Source organism: Urocitellus parryii, chromosome 9 (assembly GCF_045843805.1).
Source record: "Urocitellus parryii isolate mUroPar1 chromosome 9, mUroPar1.hap1, whole genome shotgun sequence".
NCBI classification, from domain to species: domain Eukaryota; kingdom Metazoa; phylum Chordata; class Mammalia; order Rodentia; family Sciuridae; genus Urocitellus; species Urocitellus parryii.
Window position 1 is genome coordinate 85445904 of NC_135539.1, and position 18972 is coordinate 85464875.

An 18972-nucleotide genomic window follows, 5' to 3' on the forward strand; every position below is an offset into this window, starting at 1 on the left:
AAGTCAGAACGGCCCTAGGAGACGCCGCTACAGTCCCAGCTTGTTGCTGGGATAACTCTCACACTCAGCGTGGCCCAACGCCTGGGGGACATCATGTAGGGAGGAGCTGACGGCCATCCTGCTCAGTGCCACAGATTCTTAGAGGTACCACGTACAACTGCCCTGTTCCTTGCCGGCTCAGTTCAGGACTCCAGCAGGCAGCACAGGCTTCTGCTAGGTCCCAGGTTCTAAAGTACTTCGAGGAACAATATGGTGCATGGAGAGCTAGGTTCCATCATATACATCAGCAACAATATCAGGACAGACACGGGAGGCTGTTGCAACAGGAAACAACTATGGAAAGCCCAGGTGCTGGACTCCTAGTTCAACTCTACCCAACACAGAAGCCCGTTCCTAATTAACAGCCCTGCCATTACCCCAGATCTTTGCAGGTGAGGGCCAACAAAGAAGTGTGAGGTGTCCAGGAAGATTATTCAAGTCTATTCACCTCTCTTCTCCTGGAATGCTAAAGCCTCCTCCTGAACTGGGACAGGAGACCAAAGTCTGGAACCACCTGCAGAACTGTGCCTGCTGGGATTCCAGTGCAGTGACACCATCAACAGCAAGTGTGCCACCCGTAGTGGGGAGACGATCCCTCTGTCACAGGGGAGGGCACACATCTTCCCTATTCCTAGGTTCCACGGGAGGCACTCATTGTGCCTCAGTACGTGCACATGCACGTGTCCAGAGAGACGCACAAGTCTCCCCGCTGGAGGCCTGGGAGGGGAGCTGAGCAGCAAGGCTGGGCGCTTCCCCTTCTGCCAGTTGGTGGCTGGAGACTTTGCACGGCTCTCCTTCTAGTCTGTCCTCTGGGACCCACGCTTATGAGGCAGGCCCAAGATGGAGCGCTCCTCACTAGGAGCACTCCTCGCTAGGGCTGGCAGGCAGGTCTCGCTCTGGGGCTTAGTACTAGGGTCCGCCTTTGTGGGGTGCCTGAGTCAGACTGGTTTTCTCAGCACTTGGGGCAAGTGTTTCAGAGTTACCTGGGGCTGTGCCAGTTACTTTTCGCTGGCTCTCCCCTCTGAGCCTGCCCTTGCACCTTCGCTTCGTAATGCCGAGCTGGCCTCTGCAGACAAGCCCACTTCCAACCTGGCTGCTCACACGGAGGCCTGCCAGGCTGGAGAGGATAGGGTCGCCCCTCCACTCTGCTCGCTGCTCCTCCTGGCCACCACTCTCCAGCACCACCCTCTAGGAGATGCAGGCAACACTCGTGGGTGGCATCCTCAGAGTACACAGGACCAGCCTCACCCCTCAAAGACCACCCCAAGCAGCCAGCCTCATGGGCCCTCCACCTGCTCAGGAAGTACCCGCTGAAGTTCCTCCCAGCAAGCCAGGCAAATGCCATGCTATTCCAGGCCACCTCCTGTAGGTGAAGACTGAGAGTCCCTGGAGCCCATGCCAGCCCATGGCCTCTCCATGGGGCCTATCACAGGGGTGTCACTCTGGTGGGTACAGAGTGCCCCCCCACTCCTGCTTCCCCGTGTCCCCGTCCATGTTGCACAATGGACAGCAGCTAGGCAGAGAGCCCAGAGCCAACAGTGGCCAGGAGGGCCATGACTCACCCCCTAGAAACAGACAGTGCCCCGTGGGCAACAGGCAGCTCTCCTACAGAGAGTGGCAGAGAGAGCCCCAGGCAAGGGTTCAGACTCTGCACAGAAAGCCAGCGAGATGTGAGCAGCCTGTATTTGCAAGAATGAGGTTATCTAGACACGAACCAACAGAGAGTGAGTGAGGGGCAATGGTCAGCCAGGGCCTGTCCCTCTTGGGGACAGGTGCTAACACCTCAGTGGGGAGATGCCAGTTAAGAATGGAAGATTCCGGGGCCCTCATTCTGAGGCTCATTCTGGAGTTGGGTCTCCTGAAGCCTGGGGTTCCTGGAAATGTTCCCCCACACCTGTACTCAGAGGACCATGGCAAGCAGGAGGGAAGGGGCCAACTGGGGGAGGCCCAGACACTGGAGGGCTCTGGCCCTCCCCATCCTGCAGGCAGGGTTATTGCACACGGTTCTCTCCCCTGGGTCAAGGACTTGAAGAAAATCACCTTGAAATTTGGGAGTTCTTATAAGAGGGCAAAATGGGGTGTTATCTGGGGCTAAGTGATTCAGAGTCACTCTGCTGTCTCCTTCAAACAGAGTCCTGGGGAGGCACGTAGTGTGGAGGAGTCAGGGAGGCAAAGGTCTCCCCCTAGCCCTGCTGTTCCTGAAGAATCAGAGATATCCAGGCTCCCAAGGACCCAGCAGGCAGAGCCTGGCCATGTCCTGGGAGACAGTCAGGGAAGCAGCTCTGCCTATAGCAAGGCGGGGCACACCAGCTGAGCCATCAAGACCAGCCCAGGCCCCAGAGCAGTGTATTTGCTGGTCCAGCCTGTGCACGAGGGGCAGCGCCCATGGACAGGATGGTGAGCACACTCGGTCTAATGGACTAGAGGAAAGCCAGTATGCGTCGGATCGGTCTGTGCTTTTGTCCATGTACGGGAAGGGTCATGGTATACTTCTCCCTGGAGGTCACTGTCACAAACTGTGAAAGTCAGTGGTCTAGAGAATTCATTGTCCAGACATCAGCACTGGGAACAACCAATGCTGGAGGTCACTTGCATAAGCAGTGACCTCCCAGAAGAGGAAGAAGCAGGGCGGAAGGACGGGACAGCAGCTTCTGCCCTGCAGGCCCACAGGGTGGGGCTGCAGAAGTCACCTGCTGGGAAGGAAGGAGAGGCCAGCAGAAGTCAGAGCTTGAGAATGGGAGGGGTGGGGGTGCAAGGACCCCCTGAGAAGGAAGTCCCAGAGCAGACCACGCTGTGGAGTGGGAACAATATCTACACCATCTGCTGTGAGCGGTCATCCAAGACATCAGGCACCAACAGATAGGCAGTGACAAGTCTAGACTTGAGCTGACTGGGAGGCTGCACCGAGTGGCTCCTCAGGCAGCAAGACCAGAAGTGGTTCTGTAAAAGAAGGCTGCCCATGGCCAGGGCCTGGGACCTCATTGCCACAGCACTGGAGGGGAGGGGAGACCATCCCCATGCCATGGCCCTGGCCTGCCAGCCAGCCACCACCTGCCCAGGTGTGTGACTGCAGAAGACACATGCTGCCACCAGGGTTGAGTCCCGACAGTGGCCCCCGAGGTCCCAAGGTTTAATTTCCTCAACCAACGAGACCAGACGCTACCTTTCCATTGACTTCTGGGTGGGCTATCTTCTTCCCTACAAAAATCTAATTGTCCAAACCCAAAACAGTGGTGGTTTTTCACGCCATGACAGAGGCCTGGGAAATGCAGGATGGGCGGAGTGCCTGCTGGGTTCCTCGGGCCCACAGCCATCATTCACATGGCTGCCACCCTGAGAGAGGAGGGAGAGAAGCAGGAGGCGGCCAACCTCAGCAGCCCGTTCAACCGCTGGACCCCCTTTTCCCCATGGACCCACTTGCTGTGTTTAAATCTGGGGAGCCTCATCATCAGCACTTGGCTCGGCGTCTTGGGGCTAGCAGGTGGGTCCTACCCAACAGGCCGGCTGCCAGCAGGAACGTGAACACAGAGAACCACCCCTGATGAGCACTGACCATCGGCAGCGCTCCGATGCTCCTGCTGGAAAACCTCTTGCACCTGCCGAGCCAGCGCAGGAACAGGAAGGGTGAGCCTCTGGGCTCGGCAGGCTCAACAGCTCGGTCCTTCTAGGCCGAGTGCCTCCAGCAAGCTGGCTTTGGACCCTCCAGAGTCGAGTTTCTGCTAAATATGAAAAGGAACCAAGTGGGGAGGGGTGTCACCTTCCACAGGCCTTCCAGGAGTCACTTTCAAACTGAGAGCAGTGGTTTTTACATGTTGCCACCCGCCAGGTCTCCTTCGTCTGTCTGTCTGCATCTCAGCTTTCTGGGAGGAGGCCTTGTGGCCCTGTGACCACAGGCACAAGCCGAGGCACACTCCTACAGCAGGGCCTCCCGCAGGCCCCCCCGCAGGCCCCCTGGGCCCCTGTGACTAGCCACACACAGTTTGAGGACCATGGACTTCTGGCGTTCTGAAGAAGACACCTGGGTTCAAAAATGCAGCCATTGCCTAACGCAGCCCCACCACAAGTGTCTGCGGCCACCCCATGTCCATGTGACACAGGAGCGTTCCACTGGCCTCTAAGGAAAAGGAGAACCTGACCTCTTGACCTCTTTGCCCATGGCGTGGCGTGACAGACACCTCTCTCTGGTGCAAGTGGACGTCTGTCCTGGACAGGCCCCAGACATCGCCCCATCCACGGCCATCTTGCTGGAGCATCCAACCCAGGGCTGAGGCCCTCCCAGCCTTCTGTCTTCCCACAGCATGTCCTTGCGTATTTCCTTCTCAGTTTTCCTCTCTTAAAACCTTTTTGCTTTTTGTTATTTGTGAGGGAAAAAAAATGAAAAGCAGAAAACTTCATCTGGAGCTCCCAGTCAGAGCCGGCCCTGATGAACATGGCAAGGTGACCCTGCCGTCCGCACAGCTCCCCTCTCTAAGCTGCCCTGGACCTCACACTGACCCAGCAGGCAGGCAGGGAAGACACCACGTGCCCATGTACCAGGTGGAGGCAGGACTCCTCACAGTGCCACAGACCTGGCTCTGGAGGGCAGCTGGGAACAGAGGAGGACGACACCCTGCTTCCACCTTCCATCCGTAGCCGAGTCTCCCACCGCCCCCATCCCCCTCCAGTATGCTGGAGAGCTAAGTGATCCTGTGGCCATCCACATGCTGCGCCAAGGCCAGGGACGCAGACTGGTGGCCGGTCCTCAGAAGCAGCTCCCTCCAGCACCTGAAGGCTGCACAGCAGTCCCCCACCTGCACCCTAGACAGGAGCAGACCTGAAAGAGGCCACACTCAGCCTCTGAAGGACACCTCCAGGGCCTCACCGGGTGGCAGAAGACTCTGAAATGTCAGCAAAGCTTAGAGAAAGTCAAAAGTCAAGTCACAGAAGAGAAGAAAACATCCTGCAACCAACAGCCCAGAAGAGGAAAAGAGGCCACAAAGACAGAAAATCGACAGGATGTGGGCAGAGCAGCCATGTCCTGGCAGTAGAAACCCACGGCTGGTCAGCTTCACCTAAACCAACTCCCAGAGGAGCTCATTACACCCAGTGTCTGGCAGTGAATTAGCAGCCGTAGTGGCTGAGCCACCCTGGGGTGTAGAAGGTACCGCAAGCCCTGGCCAACGGGCAGCCTACCCGCCTCCCTCCCCGCCCTCCCAACAACGGCCATCACCATGTTCCCTCCAGCCGTCCACAGCTTCGTACTTTGAGTTACAATCAAGCTGGCACATCGCGTAAAGGTCAAGTGGAAACTGTCCCTTCTGCCACATCACTGTCACTGCCTCTAAAGGTCATTCCCCCAAGCAGCCCCGTGATTGTCTGTCTACTGTGAAATAGTGAAAAGCCCCTCTGTGTGGGCTTTCTGACTTCTCTGTACTCCCCAAGACATCAAACTAGGCGCGCTCAGCTACCCAAGAAACAACCTGTCCGCAAACAAATTGGAACAGAAAAACAGGAGGTTACAAATCCTACCTGTACAGACAAGTAGTAGGTAACATCTTGCCAGTGTGTACGATCATGGCAGCTAAGGTTCACCTAGCGAAGATACAGCCCAATACCCAGCAGGCACCATCCCCATCAATTCTCCAAACTATCCTGCCAATCCTCTTTCACACGGGAAAACTCAAGTGTGGGAACCGAGAAGCCTGTGCAAGTTTCCAACACCAGACGAGGGTGGAACTTGACTTTGTGGACAAATTGTTAACTAGGTTGACTTGAAAGGGCTAGAAATTTATTGTTCACAGCCACCGACTACTACTAACTCCATAATGGTGACATAATCATCATTTGGAGATAATAAATATTTGAATATCCATTTGTTCATCCAACAGCCATTTCTCTGGATGCTGAGGAATGTTTAGAAAAAGGGCTGTTAATTTTTTGAAAACTAGCTATCTCCAGAGTTTACAGAATTTGCAATTATTAAATTATTTTCTCTCTTCCCAGGGAGCTTGCATAGTAACCTTCGGCCAACACCCATGTTGGGGTGTAGCCTGTGGGTCAAAAAATACACAAAGCCACTGAAAAGGGACGTAGACCAAGAGAAGGGCACTTAAGTCAGGCAGAGGCACAAAGCAGCGTGGACCAGTAGACACTCAGGAGCAACGGGGGCAGGAGAAAGTCACTTGAGATGGGGAGGTAGTGGCAGGAAATACAGTTAGGAAGCTGGGCCAGGGCGAGGGCGAGGCATTGTGGCAGGTCCCGCTGAGTCGCGGCCAAGAGTGACGTGGGGAAGTGGTTCCAAGGGCACTTCAGGCCCACGGCAGCATGGAAGATAAACTGGGGTTGGGGGGGTGGGAGGCGGGCAAGAGCAGGAGCCAGGGCCTCGAAGGGACTACTGCATTAGCCCAGGTGAAAAGGGAGTCAAGGGACACTTGGGAGGCTGAATCTAAAAGACGCAGCAGCCCCACATGCAGGACAGGGAGAGCCCAGGGCCTCCTGGGCATTCCTGCTTGACCTGTCATTCACAGCCCCAGGAAATACAGCAGGAGGAGCTGGCTGGGCTGTAATGGAGAGGGAGCGTTCCAGAGGGTCGGCAGGAAAACGCCAGTCTCCACCCGGTACTGGAACTAAGGAGATGCCACCAGTCAAGACTTTTTTCTTGTTAATGGAGAGATCGATCGGGCCTGCAGGACACCAGTGGGCAATGAAAACAGCCCCCGGCTGGGTGAGCAGGTGAGGGCGCAGGGGTTGCAGGACTCTGCTGGCTGTCTCCACAGAGCACGCAGAACTGAATGGCATGGGGTTGGGAGAACCCACAGCGGGGTGACTGCTGGGTGGTCTCTCCTCTCCCAGCTTCTTCCCTCACACCCCCATTCCATCTTGCCTGGGCCTGGGCCTTGCTGCCTTGGCCCACCTGGACCACCTTTCCTCACTGTCACTGAGACTGACGTGGCCATCTCAGGACTCCATGGCTCACAGCAGGCAGGACCGGGCCCCTCCGGTGGCCTCCATCACATACCAGCTGGAGGCCCAGCTGCCAGCACCTGCGCCAGAGCAGAGGCAGCGATTCCTCATGCCCGCCTTCCCCCTGAGCCGCGGGAGAGGTCCTGGGGTCCTACTGAGGTCTGCTCCCGGCACTGAAAACGTGGTCAGCCTGCAGGCTGCTGTGTGCCCTGTCATCCAGGGTGCTGGTAGAGTGTTTGTGGTTGGTTTTCTACTAGATTGATGCAGATTTAATTAAGTGCCTGAACTGTTTATAAAAACAAATTAGCTGCCTAGCGACATGTCACACAGCACAGGGAACCCCGGGCGCAGGAGCAGGGCCACCATGTCAGTGTCATTATGCAGAGGAAATGGCCACCTTGTTTGTCAATGGCCGTTTTAAATGGAAAGTCTACCCAGTAGCTGGGACAGCTCCCCAACCCTCTTTGCCAAGAGGACGAAGACCTCACAAAGCAGGGGCCCACAGAGAAAGGGGACACGCCCCAGAACAGAAGCTTCATCCCCTCTGGTCTTGTCTTCCATGCTCCATATGAACAGGAACACACCCTACTCTCCTCCTTCCTCTTCTCGTTGTTTCCCTTCCACTCCCAGGATAACCAATCTGGGCCTTGTGCAAAGCCCAGACAGAGTTTCAATTTCATTTTCCCAGTGTCATCCAAAGTCATGCAACAGAGCCTCAGGCAGGAGATGGGAGATTGAGAGAAGCAAGGTCGTGACACCCAGACAGGGAGAAGTGAAAGAGTCCACCGTGGGGATGCCAAGAGCATTCAAGTCCAAGTGCTTCACTGTCATCCACGTGTTTTAATATATGTTGCTTTACCTCCTTTCCAAATTTTTGTGCAGCTTGAAAGAAATCAGGCTATGTGCAAATAAGCTACTTACTGCCAAGGAGAGAAGCCAAGTCAATCCCATCTTGCTTTCTGCATGCTGCCAGTGCTTACGGCAGAAGCAGCCTCACTGCATGGGGTCTTCCAACACTTAGTACCCAGGGCTGTGACGGGGTGGGGGTGGGGGGACAGAAAAGGCAGCAAGTAATCCCAGCCACACTGCAGACCCTCACACATGTCACCAACCACATATCAGGACGGGAATCGTCACTCCTGCTTTATCCAGAAGCCAAGTGCTCGAGGACAGAGAGCAGGACAGAAGCTGGCTGTCTCCTTACCCCTCACAGGACCCTGAGCAGCCCTCACCCAGAGGGGCCGAGATGGCCACTAAATATTCCACAGTTCGCAGCCATGCAAATCACACCACAACTGGAAAAGCACACAAAATCTAAACTAAATATAAAAAAAGAAGCTCTTGTTACATTTTTCACAGTTCATGAAGGTCTTTTTAACTATCTCAAGCTGAACAAGAGAATTATTTCTCAGTCACTTTATGCAGAAATTAGTCAATCCTACCCACAGAACCCATCAGTCAATTCAGGCCAGCACGGGCTGGCCCCTGGGTATGTATGTAATTGCCAGGTACAGAGAGGAACTTCCCAAGCCCGACACACAAAGGCCCCAGGCACTGCCACAGTCAGAGACCAGCCAAGTGTCCTGGCAAACACGAAGGACAGGCATCTTGCACAGGAGAGCCATCTGGGCTGGCCACGAGCTCAGTGGTGGGGCGCTTGCCTAGCCTGTGCCTGGCCCTGGGTTCCACCTGAAGCAGCATTTAAAGAGCCCAATGGTGACCACAGCATCCCTTTCACTCCACCCTGGGATGGCCAAATTTTTTCCCCCATCTTCTCGGGTGAAAGGAAATGGGAAGGGACCTGGTATCCTCTCTGCTTGTCACATGCACAGTTCTGTGAAGAGAAGGCAGAAACCCGTGGCTGACATTGGTTCCAGGTCACCACTCGGGCCCTGAGCAGGGAGTGGCAGGCTGCCCACGGAGGCAAGGGACGTTGGGCTGGGTAACAAGCACACCATGAGGGGGAGCAGCCACAGGGAGAGGTCTCTTCAAGGCGAAGCTCAGAGGCTCTGGATCCCCTCTGCTGGCCCCTGCGGTGGTCACTTCTGTCAACACATCAAATGTTCACTACAGCAGACTTTTGTTGTAGTGTATGGTGGCAGAGACTAAGGACAGAGGAGCTAACACGGGGCTGGCCAGTTCCTTTCCTCCTGGGGAATTCTGAACAGGCAGGGCCAGGACTGGGTGCCACCCGGACCACAGGGTCAGAGGAGCCGACACCCAGTCTTGCTCTTCCCCCTCACATCATTGGCTCATTTTGGAAATGAAGTGGTGGACTTGGTCTCTGGTGGGCATGGGACATGGGCAGGTGAGGGACACTGGGGGAGAACCAGTGAGGAACAGCTAGGACAGTGGCCACATGGACATTCGCTGCCACGCTCTCCTTTTCTCCCTCCCAGCCAGTGTCTCGGGGCTGAAAGAGGCACCCTCACATCTGGGCTGTGGTCCCTTTTGTGGGAGGCCGGGCTGTCACACCTGCCCCTCAGCTAGCCACAGGCCTTGGGCACACACGAGGGTGACAGAACAGATGGAGCCTCAAAGAAAGAGCCTAAACAGACACCAAAACACCAGCCTTGCTCACCCAGGCCTCCCAGCCTCCAGCCTCCAGCCTCCCAGCCTCCAGCCTCCCAGGCTGAGGCAGTATTAGAAAGGCCTGTGAACTTTCTTCCCTGAGGAAGAGACAGAGGTGGAACCCTGGGAGGGTCCCCAAAGGGCCTGGCGGGGGTCTGCCAGCATTTGGCGAGGACGTGGAACTTTCTAGTCTGCCAGTTGCGCCTTCTCATGGAACACAAAGTCATCTTTATGAGTGAAAGAGAAGAGCAACAGAGACCCAGGGATATGGATTGCCCTCCAGCACCTCCTGGAAAACCCCAAGACACCAGCAGCCCTTCCCAGCACAGAGCAGGGCAGGCTGGCTGCTCTCACGGCTGCCGTGGAGGAGAGGCTGGTCCACACTGGGTAGGACCACTCCCAGCAGTTCCTGCTGGTCATTAGCCACTGCGCAGGGCCAGGAGAAGGGACGTCACACCTGCACTGCACTTCAACAGACCTCACTGCAAAGCACACCCCTCCCCAATGGGTGCAAACCTTCCCGATGACCCAGCCATCCCTCTGTGGGAACACCTGGTCACCTGCAGTGGGTCAGGCCAAGTGCTAGACCTGCCCGGGTCAGACAAGAGCCAGTGCCGAGATTCAGTGCAGATGTCGGGGAGGCTGGCGGCCACTTGCTCACCTCTGGGGGGCCGTCGGGCCTCAGGGTTCTCCTTCCTCTCCGCTTCTTCCCTACCCTCCCAACCTCCAGCAGAAGAAAGCTCCCCCTCCTGGGCCCCTTGCCTCTCTGTATTTGAGGCACATATTGTCCACAGCACTCCCATAACTGTGTGCCCTGCTACTCGCCCTCCTGGACGTTCCCTCCAGGATGAGAACCTGGGGGACACTGGTGTGTCTCTAAACGTGTTGTTTGCTTCCTATGTCACACACACTACCAAGTGTGGCTCGCAGGCCAGCAGCAGGAGCTTCACTGAGGAGCTTATTAAAAGGGGGTATCCAGCCACGCCCAGACTTACTTATCCAGGATCTGCCCCCTAATGAGCTGCCCAGCCAGGCCACTCCTACATGCACTAACACTTGAGAGGCACCGTCCATGCGGTGGATGTGCCAGGCAGGCCTCACATGAGCCAGCTCCAACACTGGACAGCCCCTCTTGCCCCTTCCCTTTCCCTGGTCACCTGAGCTGGCCACCTGGGCACACAGGAGGAGCTCATCTCACTCCTCACACACCATGTGCCAGGAACCCCAAGACTCACCAGGACAGTTAAGATTCTTCCCAGGCTGACCCCACCCTGTCGGCCTGTGCCCAGTCACCCTGCCTGTCTCTGGCCCAACTCCCGCCTTGGTACCTCATTCTGATTGGTTTTTTGGGCCTGACCGACTGCTGTCTTCTAGTCTCATGCTGCAAATTTCCTTCCTCTCCAGGGTATTTTAGGCCATGCAGGTGGAAATGTGAGGCCTTGGACCCCTTCGGTACAGCCTCACATCTCCAATTGACCCCACTCTGCCTCTGGCCCTGGGGGGGACACAGTCAGAGAGCCCCAGACAGCCTCCACTGCTGGCATCACACCTGCAGAGGGCATGTCCAGCTTTCTCCTGTCACCTCCTGCGTTACCACTACCCATGAACACCCTGATGCTCGGTGAGGCACAGGTGTGCCAAACACAGGGGGGCCAGTGGGTCTGGGGATTCTGTGTGCAGGTTCTCCACCAGCTCTGGACAATCATAACACTACACCTGGGCCCGAGGTGCGCAAAGTCTAGAAGACAACCGTGTGCAAAGGCCGACTGTTCCTTAGTAGAGACAACCAAAGACTTGGTCTGACACAGTGTGAGTGCAGGAGGCAGGACTGATGGGGAGGAGGAAAGAGTCAATCACCCATGAACAAATGAAAACTCACCTTTGTCAAAATCATCGTCCTCAATTGCTGCTTCTTGAAGTTTCTGAAGCTTTACTCTTAAGGAGGTCACCTGTGTTGGTTTGGAGGGGGAAAAGGAAAGACAAGTCACAACAGCAAGCTTATTTTGTGAAAACTAAGAATATCAACAAACTCTCAAAGTGAACCTCCTGCCAGGTGCAATGGTGCGCACCTGCAATCCCAGCAACTCCAGAGGCTGAGGCAGGAGGACCACAAATTCTAGGCCAGCCTCAGCAACTTAGTGAGACCCTATCTCAAAATAAAAAATAAAAAGGCTGGGGATGTAGCTCAGTGGTAGAACACCCTGTGTAACATCCCCAGATCCCTAGGGATCTGGTGGCTCAGAGAAGTGGCACGAAGACCCTGGACACAGATGGACATCAGAGAACCATACTGCTTAGGGCCTCTTAAGTCCCAGGTATCCAGAGCCCCCGGTCCTCAGGACATAACCTACAGCCAGATAGAGTCAAAAGGAAGGAGAAGCTGCCTGTCGGTCTCTAGGCCGAAGCTGGCAAATTGCAGAGGAACCCTGGCCAGGGCAGGTCTCCCTAGGTGGGTATCTGAGGGAATGAAGCTGGTCGCATAACCCGCCACCAACAGCTGCCTCCCTCGGCCACACCTGGAACTGAGAAATGCAGGTGGGATGCTAGGTTTGCACAGTCTCTAGCTGGGACCAACCTCTCCCCGGCACCCTATGCTCTGTGTCTGTTCTCAGATTCTCTTCCCTTGCCTGGGACATCAGCTCAAGAAACCTGTCAATTAGGTACCTGTGGCCCATCTAAACAAGATTAATTAATTTGCTTTTAAAGGTCAATCAAAGACTGGGGCTGTGTTCAGTGACAGAGTGTTTGCCTAGCATGCGTGAGGCATACACTCCCTCACACACCTCTGCATGCCCAGGCTCAGTCACCCTGCACACCCACTCCCACACACACCTCCACACGCCCAGGCTCAGGAACTCTGCATACCCACTCCTCACACACCTTTGCACACCCAGGCTCAGAGACTTCCACACCCACTCCTTCACACACCTCTGCACACCCAGGCTCAGAGACTTCCACACCCACTCCCTCACACACCTCTGCACACCCAGGCTCAGGGACTTGCACACCTACTCCCTCAACACCTCTGCACACCCAGGCTCAGGGACTTGCATACCCACTCCCTCGCACACCTCTGCACACCCAGCCTCAGGCACTCTGCACACCCACACCCTCACACACCTCCGTACACCCAGACTCAGGCATTCTACACACCCACTCCCACACACACACCTCTGCATGCCCAGGCTCAGGCACTCTGCACACCCACTCCTGCACACACCTCCACACACCCAAGATTAGGCACTCTGCACACCCACTCCATCACACACCTCTGCACACCCAGGCTCAGAGACTTCCATACCCACTCCCTCACACACCTCTGCACACCCAGGCCCAGGGACTTGCATACCCACTCCCTCACATACCTCCACACGCCCAGGCTCAGGCACTCTGCACATCCACTCCCGCACACACCTCCACATGCCCAGGCTCAGAGACTTGCACATCCACTCCCTCACACACCTCCGCACACCCAGGCTCAGGGACTTGCACACCCACTCCCCCAACACCTCTGCACACCCACACTCAGGGACTTGCATACCCACTCTTGCACACACAACACAATGAAACCACATGCAGCCTGGCAGTCCAATCTGGGGTGGCCCTCCTGGCTCCCTGGTACAGAGTTGCCCACCTCTCCTGCTGCTCCCCCTCTCCGATGACAGCACTTTGGTGCTCTCCCAGCTAGTCCTAACTCCAAAGTACCTGCCTTCTCACTTGAGCCTCAGAATGTCCTGCAAGTATCCACCTCTGAATAAGGAAACTGAGAGCCAGAGACATGTAGTGGCCAGAAAGAAACCAAGTGTCCCGTTTCGGGGGCAAGGACAGGAGTCGCTCCCTCTGCAGCAGGATGGAATGGGATGAGTGGGGCAAGGGCAGGTGACCATCAATTGGGCTGGTCCATGCAGGGTGACCATTTCTACATCGTATACCCCAAACCGCAGCTGGTTCAATCTCCCCTGCCCCAGTTTCCTGTTCCTAAGCTGAGAAAACTACATGGGGCCCCAGGAGGGCTGTGGAGGAGCTGCAGCCAGAGAGCAAATCTGCACACCTGGGCCACAAAGAAGGGGAGGCAGAGTACGCATTCAAGGAGATGACACAGTGTGGCACTGCTGCTCCCAGGGAAGCCGTTCCAGATGCCACTCCCCGCTCCCTGCCCTCTGCCTGCTGACCTGAGCTCCTGACCACCACAGTGGGGGCCGGCAGAGACACTGACCTCCAGCTGCCTCCGGGTGCTCAGCAGGCTGTCCTGCAGCACGGGCTCCCATCTCCTGAGCAGGGCATCCCAGCCATGGGTGTCCCCTGAACCACTGCCCTCATCACCACCACCACCAGCCAGCGAGGGATCCAGGGAAGAGGAGCAGCCAGTGTCCATGTCCAGGGAAGAAAGCACACCACACTCCAGCCCGGAGCTCCTCCCCGACACCTGGGCCAGTTCTGCCAAGCCCCGGGCAGCCGTGAGACAGAAGGGCTGAGGGAGACCATGAGGGTCCTCTTGGGGCCCGCCTGGGCTGGTGGCTCTAACTCCCATCTCCTGGGGGCTCTGATGAGTGGTCTCCGCCTCCCTGGAAGGTGGACAACCTTCTGCTTCCCCACGTTCCCCGGCAGAGCCAAGAGAGAGGAGGATGAAGCTGAAGCTGGAGGTGAAGTTCTCACAGGAGCCGGGCAGGGTATGGGGGGCTGCAGGTCCGCTGCCCAGACTGCAGCTGCTACCATGCCCCTCCACAGGCGCCAGCCCCCTGGAGGCCCCAGCGCCCCTTGCTCCTGCACACAGGGTTGGGTTCTGGCTGGCACCTGGGGCTGCAGAACTGTCCATGGATAAAGACACTTGCTGCCTCCAGGCATCCTCGGGGCCATGCAGCCTGGTGAGTATGGCGGGTAATCCGGTGCCAGCTCTGGGCTGAATCCCAAAGCCTACTGGGCTTCCTCCTGCAGAGGTCTGAGCCAGGCTCCAGTGGCCCACAGAGGCCACAGCAGGGGTTTCGGAGCCGTTAGGGACGCAACTCCCCAGCAGGGGTTCCCGCTCCTGGCTACTCTGGTCAAGGCTGCATTGTCTAGCCCTGGATGCAGAGTGGTGGAGCTCCTTGCTGCTGGCCCCTCCCAGATCCTGGAATGGTGTGCCCACTGCTGGGGAACTGATTCCAGGCCCAGCTGTGCTTCTCATGTAGCCTGGCCTCCGTGCCAACCGCCGCCTCCGAAGCGAAACTGCAGGTGGTGAGCAATCCCGGTTACCTGGAAAGGAAAAGAACAGTATGTGGCCCTGGCTCCCCTGGAAGGGCATTTGGAGAGCATGCCCAGGGCTAGAGGTCACCGATGGGTGCATCTGCCAAAGACACAGGCTGGCCCAGATACCCAGGGACAAGCCAGTATGAAGATGCTGACGATCCTCGGGAAGCGTCTGCCTTGAACACGCAGAGCTCGGCCTGCCTCCCAGGCCCTCTGGCATGGAGCAGCCGACCCCCCAGCAAGCTAGTCCAGCACACCAGTGTGCACACAGCTTGAGCCCCCAGCACTCCCAGGTCTCCCCTGGAAGATCAGCACCTTCATCCTGAGCACAGAGAGCAACAGATCTGAAGATGGACGATAGCACTTCAGAGGGAGATCCAGCCATCTGCTCCAGCCACAAGATGAACAACACCCTTCATCTCTGAGCAGTCTGTGTCCCCCAGGCCCCGTCCACAGCCCTGGGCCATGAATGCCCACCGTTTCATCCACACAGGGGCTGCAGGAGGCCTTCCTGTGTCCTCTAGGCCAGGCCCAAGTTCCACGCCCAGTTCTGCTGCGGGAACAGACAGTCACTGACGCTGCACCTCACTGCCTGGCATGGCCCTAACCACACCTGCTGGCTGGGTGACCTTATTTACCCTCTGTGTGCCTTGAGTCCCTTCCAGTAAAGCTAAGTGGGCATGGAAGCACCACCCACAGGGTTGCTGTGAGCACCAGGGCCACGCCATGCAGAGCACCTGGGCCACTGCTGGGCGGGCATGAGCCTGCCAGGCAGTCACCGTCCTCACGTGGTGCTGCTGCTCATGACAAGCATCCTCCATGGGAACTTCATTCGCTCCCTACCTTGCGGATCAACCAGGCCGGAAGTCACAACCCTCCCTCCATCAAAAAAGCCAGGAGACTCGGAAAAGCTCACCTGGACGTGGCCAGGTGAGCAGACCGAAGCCTCTGGTTCTAGCAGACCTCAGGTGTTCTCAGAGGCCAGCAAGATACTTGCTCCTCCTCCCAGAACACACACGTCCGGCTCTTTGTCCTGTTGAGTGGGGGTCACCGGGCGCTGATCCCACTGAGCTACCATCACAACACACAACAGTCCCAGGTGATGAGGGGCACTGATAATGCTGGGGATGTGAGCACAATGGCCCGTGGCTGCCTGTCCCCTGACTATGAACTAGGGACAACAGAGACCAAGACATGCTCTTGCCAACTGCAGGACCCAGGGAGGGCTGCTGCCACCCAATGGACACAGAATTCTGGATGCTTACAGCAAAGGGTGGACCAGACCCAGGAACAGGGCCGGGAGGGGCGTGAGACTCTGCAGCACCCGAGAGCTCACCCTCGGCTTTGCCCGACTCCCCGAGCAGATCTGCCCGAGCCTGGCCAGATGGGGGCCCGTGTGATTCGAATCATGTCCTTCCCTCCCTTGGCCTCCAGCTGAACCAGCTGGGTCACAGCTTGAAGGTTAGGAAGGCAGTGGGATTTCAGTCCATTTTCCTGCGACCGAGGCCATACCAAGTTGGAACCACAGGAAAGGAAGACTGCTGGAGGGACCATGAACAGGCCAAGCGGACACCTTCACTCTGCTGGAAGGGACAGGGTCCACCTTTTCCTCCAGGAGGTCTTCCTACCAGGGTGACCCTGGCAACATCAGAGCCCAACCAGCCAGGAGTTCCAGGAGGGGCTGGGAGAGGAGGAGGGAGCGGGGGAGAGGCTCAGAGGTGCCACACTGCCACCAGGTCAGGCTCGGGTCAGATTGGCAAGACAGGCTGTAAGGAGCAAGGACTCCGGAACAGAGAGAACCCTGAATTCTGGCTTCAGCCACCAGAGAGATAACTCACAACTGATATCTTGGAAGAAGTGTCCAGTGAAGCCAACATTGTCTTTTAGCTGTTTTTTTAACCCAGTGGCTTTCACCTGAGTGACACTCCTGAGGGTAGAATATATTGCCAATGGATCTGTCTGCTCAAGATCTCACTCCTTTTCTCACCTGGCATAGCCTTTACTGAGACCACCCACCAAGGGTTCTGAAGCAGAGCTGGGGTCTAGCTCCTGTGTGATGAAGCTCCCTGGTGGGAGCAGTGTTCCCACCAGGGCTCGGGAAGGTGCAGTGAGGCACAGGTGCCCACCACTGAGCTGTTACCATGTGGGGACCTGGCTCCCTCCCCCTCCTGCCACTCACTCATCCCAGTCCTGACACAGGCCTTCAGCAGCATCTGAAAAGTGGAGACTGTCCCAAGGTACTCACCCTACCCCTTGGAGCATCGGAGAGGGCAGGGGCCAAACAGAGGGGCTGGAGCTATCTAGAGAAGCCTGCTGGGATGTGCTACACAGGGCAGATTGAGGTCTCTAGAAGATGCCCAGGTTCTCCTGACAAAGCTCCTTCACCCACCCCTTTTCCTTCCTTCTTCTGACCCTTGAGGAGCTTATGCTGTCTGCTGCAACCAGAACCCAGTAGTCCCCCTATCATCCTGCCTCAACCTCAGCTCTGTGGTCTGTTCAAAATCCAAGCCCTGCAGCTGAGGGTGGGGTGGGGCTCTCCATCCCTGGAGGCAGAGCCTCCTTCCCACCCAACCAAGGCGCAGTCAGATCCAGAAGGACCTTGGTGGGCAAGAAGGACAGCAGAGCTGGGAAGACAGAGCCCAAAGAACAGGAAGTGCAGGCGGGCTCTGAGGGCCACTGGGGAACAGCTGTGCTGCCCTTCCACGTGAACCCAAAAGTGGCGTCTTTCTGCCTTCCGGTCAGGCTGGGCAGGGAGAGAAAGCCCAGTGCGCCATAACAGACTCTAGGTGCAGAGCACAGGCACCTCCTCCAGGACACAGACTTGCTGGGCCCCATTAGGTGGCCCTGTCTTCACCCACTCAGGCCAGTGGGCCAGCCTAAAGAGGCTAAAGCCAGTGCCAGACAGGAGCTCAGGACAGACCTGGGTGTCAAGGGGGCTCTAGCTACAGTCCAACAGGGTGTCTGGAAAATCTGCCTGGGGAAACTGGGAGAAGCCAGGATCCACCAGCCTGATGGGCAAGAGTCCTCTCTGCCTCGCCCCTGCCACTGTCCCTCCACCTGCCCAAATCCTTCCTCTGCCTCCCACATCAGTCCCCTTTCCCCAACCAGCCAGTCCTCGTCAGCCCTGTGCCCTATTGTTAACCCCTAGCATCCTAAGTGTTTGGTGTCTATCAGGAAGGAGGCTCCGAGGTCCACAGCAGGGCGAGGTCACTGCTGGGGAGCACAGCCAGCTCCAGGGACTGCAGAGAGACCCTCGTCGGGCAGAGGGACCAGCTGTGGAGGATGAGCAGACGCCAGGCTAGGGACAGAACCAGAGCAGCCTGCGGGTGGGGCTGGGGCCTGGGTGAAGCAGGGCCCTCCTGGAGAGAGTGGGGAGCTCTTGGAGACCCAAGGAAGCCACCTGAGGAAGAGAGAGCCCTGGGGAAGAGAGCACGGGAAAGAAGAGGATGGAAATCACCCAGGAAATCGCTCTGTGGCTCCAGGACAGTCGGGGAACATCAGGCACACTACGCGCATCCCCGGCTGCCCAGCTCCGCTCTGTCTGCGCCCATTGGCTCACTTTAGCTCTTCAGACGGGAGGGGTCCCACGTGGCTACGCACTGGAACCACCAGGGTATCTTTAAAGATCCTGGAGTCCAGGCCTGAGGCTGCTGAAATCACAGTTTGGGCCCAGGGCTCAGGGTCTGGGTTTGGGGTGATGCTGTGGGTGATTCTGGGAGGCAGCCAGAGCCAGCAGCCTCACTTTACGGGAAAGCCCTATTCAGCTTCCTCTGCACATGAAGCTCAAACCCATCCTAAATGTGACCTCACAGCACCACAAAGGCTGTGTCTTTGCAAAACCCTTCTCTCTCGAGCTTTTTGTGTTTTAAGATACAAATTAGCTTCTACTACAGGTGCATAAAGTGTGTTCTGTATGTGTTAAAGTCTTTCCTCATACAGCAATTCAAATACTCTGCCCAAAGAGGGCTTCCACTTCCCGTCAGACCACGGGCCCACCAGAGACGTCACTGGCACCGTCTCCTCTTTGATCCAAGGAAGGAGAGCAGGGCCCCCAGCCCTGCACACACAGCCTGGTTGGTGTTCACGGGGCAGAAGTCCTGCGTGTGACACACAGCCTGGGGGCCTGGAACAGGAGAAGGCTGCTGGTGGGAAACAGTGAGGTCCATGGGCACCTGCAGTTGAGTGTCTTGTACC

At 57.0% G+C, this 18972-nt stretch overlaps 1 protein-coding gene across 1 annotated transcript in view; it reads right to left on the minus strand.

Annotated features, from left to right (window-relative positions):
- Positions 1-18972, minus strand: part of Disc1 (DISC1 scaffold protein) — a 193430-nt gene that overhangs the window by 152419 nt on the left and 22039 nt on the right. The window contains exons 2-3 of the mRNA XM_026413137.2: positions 13769-14784; positions 11432-11501 (exon numbers count right to left, since the gene is read on the minus strand). Coding sequence (XP_026268922.2) covers positions 11432-11501; positions 13769-14784 — 1086 coding nt within the window. The remainder of the gene's footprint in view (positions 1-11431; positions 11502-13768; positions 14785-18972) is intronic.